The sequence below is a fragment of the Erigeron canadensis genome, chromosome 1 (assembly GCF_010389155.1).
Source record: "Erigeron canadensis isolate Cc75 chromosome 1, C_canadensis_v1, whole genome shotgun sequence".
In the NCBI taxonomy this organism is placed as follows: Eukaryota; Viridiplantae; Streptophyta; class Magnoliopsida; order Asterales; family Asteraceae; genus Erigeron; species Erigeron canadensis.
The window spans coordinates 31,519,742-31,525,464 of NC_057761.1; the positions used below are offsets into that span (position 1 = coordinate 31,519,742).

A 5,723-nucleotide genomic window follows, 5' to 3' on the forward strand; every position below is an offset into this window, starting at 1 on the left:
GTGTCCCAAGTTAATCCTGGGTCACCCAATAATTTGCCCGCCCATAACCACGACAACAGATTATTGGTAAAACCCGCTTGATCGAATCCTGGTCTTCAAGATAAAGGTCTACTATTATTGGACTCCATACCACTTGAGCTAAGCTCAATTAACATTTGATACTCCTTTTTAATCTATAGATTTTGCTTCGAAGCTTAAGCAAGTTGACTTATTTTATATATATTTAAGATAATACGTATGTATACAAACGAGATGAAAGTCCGCACGATGCGGCGGGAATTGGTAGCGATGGTGGTGGTAGTGGTGTGGTATTGACGGCAACTGGTGATGGTGACCGTGTGGTTATTAATATAAAGATAATTGATACAATATAAAATCGGTGTAGTTTTTCAATAGTTGAATGATAAATTTAGTAGATTATTTAATTAAGGGCATTTTAGGTATAGAAGTTAATTATAAAAGAAAACTTTTGATAAAGTAGGGGTATTATGGGTTTTTTAAAGCCTTAAAAGTTTATAGGAAAAAAAGGTTGTTTGCTTTATTAAGTAGTATAGATAGTATAAATATAGATTAATAGATAGTAAGCATATCAATTTTTGATGCCTTAAATTTTATAGAATCATAAAAGGTAAAAAAGAAAACCAACAAAAAAACACATTGTTGTATATTAGTTATGTTGGCAAGCCATAACAAACTGAACTGTACATCATACATGATATATACAATTGTTGATGTATAACTTGGTCTGAGACTAAAAGAATCACCTACATGTAAAAGTCAACTTGATCACAGAGTTTTGCCTACTTATTAATGGAATCAACTGAAACAGATTTGTCAGTATCCATGTGATTCAACCGGCATGTACCAAGAAGGCATTCTGGTAGTTCGTCTTGCGTGTTAGCCTGAAAACAAAACGAGGGTTAAATAGTCGGGCTTTGTTAGCTGTAATCTATGCCACAATGTGCTTAAATGGTTCTCATACTTCTACTAAACACATTTGAATAAGGCATTGTGAAAATAGATCTTACTTGTATTAAAAATGCCATTTCTACAATCAAATTGTTCAAGTAACCCAGAACAAGATTCACCACGCCTCGTGCCACTGTGGATGAGCCCACATCAATGTCAAGCTGAGAAAGAGTATCCAAGAAGTTAAAAGCCAAATCTAACACTTTCTGCTTTATATTCAATGCACATTCTCTAATACCTTGAAATTATGTAGTTACCAAAAAAAGGATATTGTAAATTGTGATTACCTCCAAGTAATTTGCTCCACGGAAATAGGTCACTTCGAGTGCTTGACCAACCAAACATGCTTTCTTCCCAACACTTTGCTTTACCAACCATGACCCCTAAATTTCAAAATAATCATTACAAATTGGACTCGAAGAATGGTAGCAGATCTACACTTATGCAAAATGACTAACAACATGACTTGGATGGGACCGTTAAAATATTTTTAAATTTGGGACTTACCTTAGATATATAAGGTATGAGCTTAAATCTTGAGTTTCTAAATGTATCATCTCCATTTACAAAGCGTTCTAGTAAAGGAGATTCTTCCAAAGGAGTTCTTGTCATGTAGTACAGAACAAGGTTGTACGTGGTCGCACCTGGGACCTGATTTAAATCACCAATTACAATGAATTCAATGAAATCTCCCAGATGGTCAAGACCATAGACTTGATATCAAAACAGAAAGCCAAACCTGTATGTTGATGACAAAGAAAAACTCCGGTCCACCTTGTGATGCATATTTCTGTAAAGGTACCCAATAGAGTAGTATCAGATTACTTTTTGAAATAGAAATGAGTATGCATCAGATTTGTTTTGTGTTTAGTAGAAGGTGGCAAAATGGGTGGGTTGGGTAATAAGTCAAAACAGGTAGTTTTTAGCACCGGAAAAACGAGTTGGGTCAGGTTGGCCCAAACACAATTTTATGAACTAAGAGTATTACGTTTTATATAAATGATTAGAATCATAAATACTCAAATTTCATTTTCAATCTAACTTTTAGTACACAGGTGATACAAGAGGTTTTATACATTAAGAGTACACCTGACATGTTTCTTTTAAAACATAAGCCAAATCGATTCATTCACAAGAAAATGGTTCAAAACCTCTTGGCCTTTTTTCTGTAAACAATCAGAAATAATTTAAATGGGAATACCTGAACAATGCCTCCAGAACGGCCTGCAAGATCATCTTCACGTTTATCAGATTGTAACCAGTCCGCAGCAACCATTTCCATCATGGTACCCTTGGCCTTATTCTGTAAACATTTACACTTTCAACATTATGCCCACTCTCATATAATTCGTTAAAATAAAAGAACATAAAGAAAGATAACCTTTTGATTGTCTTTGTGATAATTCGGTCCACGAACAAGAAATAAAGATGGATCAGAAGCTGCCCAAGTGCAAGGTGCATTACAGCTCAAATCTTTTAGCAAAGTTGACCCGTAACAATGTGGTAAAGTGGAGTCCCACTCGACATCTAGTGAGTCCAGGTAACCCTTCTTTTGAGAAGTAAGACTATGCAACTTTTTCACGAAACTGGCAGCTGTTGATAGTTGTTTAGGCTGCATAAACAAAAAGGCCAAGTTCAAAGATTGAAAGAACAAATTTTGAAAAAATATTAAGTCTGTTATAAGAAGGCATACCAACAAACTTTCTTCCTCTTCTTCGTCTAGTGTGGTCTTATCTTTCTTATTTTCAGAAGGTTCAGGGAAATCATAGAATTCATCAGATGTATCATTTAACCCAATAAGACTTGATGAACATGAAACCGATGCATCATTCGCGTCTTCCATTTTCTCATCTTCAAATTGCATCAAATCTGCTTCTTGCTTAGTTTGTTCATCACCAGTTTGAAGTGATTCAACCTCTCCAGTTAAAAACTCAGATGGAAATTGGTCACCTCCTTTTGCCCGAAATAGTTCTTTCAGTGCTGAAAAACACATAAAACCAAAGATCATGACCATGTATATATAGGGCAAACATGTGTGCCTAACAAGGACAACAATACACTATTCAAAATCAATGAAGAAGATGAAAAGTGAGAAAATGTATTTCTCATGTGTCAACCATTGAATGAACTAGGCATACATTTTAGGTCTCTGTATCATTATTCACTTGATATTAATGACATTAATTATACCTGAAACTCTTCCAAGCATCCGAATAGTCATTGACCGAGCAGGTGTTTTGGGCAAGTATGATCTCCATACCTTCCAATCTATGGAAAGCATGTGTTTGACCACACATTCTTTTCCCTGATTCAAAGGACTCACCACGAATCCACCACCTGAAAGCAACAATCACAAAGCAAATTAACAAAATGTTGAAATCATTCTAATGAAGTATTGATACTTGAAAGCATACATTACTTTGAAGCCAAGCACGAACATAGTTTTGTTGGGGTGGACACTTGCTATGGATTACCGAATGGCATAGAATTACTGCAGAAAATGAACAAAAGGTAGATTTCATATAAAGTTTTTTGCATATATGCATGCAGGTATGTATATATGTGTGCGCGTGTGATGTGTATACAACAAAGTGAAAAAGGCCAAAGTTTTGTCAAAATTTACCGTAAGTCCCATCATCCTCTCTTCTCCAGTATCGTCGCAAAAGTAAATCTCTTCGACTCATTCCCCTGAAACCAATGGGTCATCAACCATTCAGTAATTATATTATACGCATATGTATAAATATGTATTGGTGAATATATATATATACGAACCATGGTAGCCAGTCACGACATAGCTGAATGTGTACAATGTCTGTATGACCATCAAGGTGCTCAACTACACTCCCATTATAGAAACAGAAGTCCCATCTGCATTTGGAATATAACTGCCAGTTAAACATATACGGTAGCTTCAATAATACTAATAAAGAACAAAAGCATCTAATAAATCTTACTCTGATCTAGAGACGCCAAGTGACATGAAAGTTCTGAAAACAGCCTCACAAGTTCCCTCAATTACACCGACCGCCATTATAGCTGGATAATCACTCGATGTCTGTAAGTAACAACTCATATAGTTCAGAAATTAGAAAATGTGGATCGATTAGTACGCTTTCAAAAGCAGTAAAACTTACACTTGAGTTATTATTATTATCTCTTGCTTCTTTGAACAGCCGCAGCCCTGTAAAACAAATTTCAGTACTACCAAACTGAACCTATGACAAGTACCATATTTAGGCTCATAATCGAGTACTTTTACATATTTGATGAAGTTTCAGTACCATTTTTACAACCGAATATTTTCCATTGCGAAGGTGCAATCACATCAGATGTCATAGCATCAACATTCATGGATGCAGATGAGGTCCAATCCACAGAACGTTTACGAGCACCACTCTTAGAGTCATTCAGTCTGTCAACAAATTGATTTTGTTCAAGTGTACGCATTCATTATAAAAGCTTATAGCTATATTATATCATACACCATCACATGAGTACCTAAATGGCTGCCATCTTCTCTTTGAATTCGTTCCTGGTTCCATTGCAACATCTTGTAAAGAATGTATCCACCTTGCAGCTTCTTCTGGATTGCTTGCTCCCAACTGTAACGTCGAAAGAGAAACCAAAATCTTAATCTAAAATATTAAGACGATAAACACCAAGTTCTTCACAAGAATACTTGCATACCTTAAGACAATCACTGTGATTCGAAGTATTGTAAAGGGTGAAAATGAAGAACACCTGTTCATCACAAATTTGACATAAACACCACATTGAAACACAATTATTTGACATAAAAAACCCCCTGCATTTTTTCGTTTAAATACATACTTTTCTACTGAAGCTTTCTCTTCCATTATCTGTGACCCGAATGAAAGAATCTACAATTGCACTTCTTAGTGGCTTCTGAAAAAGAATTCAAGTATCAAACATCAAATTTACTAGTCTTGCTTTATGCAATTTCATTATAAATTCCCAAAATAAAAACACATTTTCTGTATACAATTTCTACCCTTTTATACTATTTCAAGAATAACAGAAAATAACTAACAAGAAAGCAACTTTATTACATACCCAGATAAAGATATCCAAAAACTAACATGGGTTTCAAAAATCTTGAACCATGATCAAAGATTTAATACATATATCATACATTATATATATACATATATACATACATATAGTTAGAAAGAATGTAGTACCTGTGAATCTGATGTGGGTTTAGATTTAAAGCTTTTGAGGCAGTTTTCTTCAAGAATGAAATATCGTTTTCGAGTATATTGCAATCCAAACCGGTTAGATCGAATAAGATACAACCATCCTTCCATTCTTCCATCAGATTTCAACATTTCCATTCTTCTAAACTTTATATATTATTAAAAGATTATGAAATCTATAACAAAAAATATAGACAAAAATGACCAAGAAGGTAATGTTGCATGCAAGTTTTGTATGGGAAGCAAAAGAGATTATATGTATATGTATATATGTGTATATGATTATCTTCTCTGATTCCAAAAAAATGGAATCAGAGAATTAAACAAAAAAAGATTGAAAAAGTGATCAAACTGCTCTTGTTAGATTTTCTTTCTTTCCCTGTAAAATGGAAATAACTGTTTTTGATTCTGTTCCCTCTCTTCCCGTTATTATTGTTATTGAAATTGCAACAGTTTTTTTTTATCTTTTGTCATGCATTCTATATGTATAATGTAATTATAATTATAATAATCATAACTACTTTTTGTTGGTTT

The 5,723-nt window shown here is 34.2% G+C and overlaps 1 protein-coding gene across 1 annotated transcript; it reads right to left on the reverse strand.

Annotated features, from left to right (window-relative positions):
• Positions 1-672: 672 nt before the first annotated feature.
• On the reverse strand, positions 673-5,379 carry LOC122585577 (protein ENHANCED DISEASE RESISTANCE 2-like). The gene is made up of 18 exons (XM_043757704.1): positions 5,175-5,379; positions 4,804-4,878; positions 4,660-4,713; positions 4,471-4,574; positions 4,254-4,384; positions 4,107-4,153; positions 3,927-4,027; positions 3,745-3,840; positions 3,593-3,657; positions 3,389-3,460; positions 3,160-3,306; positions 2,351-2,949; positions 2,171-2,272; positions 1,709-1,759; positions 1,477-1,620; positions 1,257-1,352; positions 1,029-1,130; positions 673-902 (listed from the first exon to the last, which is right to left on the reverse strand). The coding sequence occupies exons 1-18, from the start codon at positions 5,325-5,327 to the stop codon at positions 801-803; spliced, it is 2,241 nt and encodes a 746-aa protein (XP_043613639.1). The 5' UTR covers positions 5,328-5,379; the 3' UTR covers positions 673-800.
• Positions 5,380-5,723: the final 344 nt, after the last annotated feature.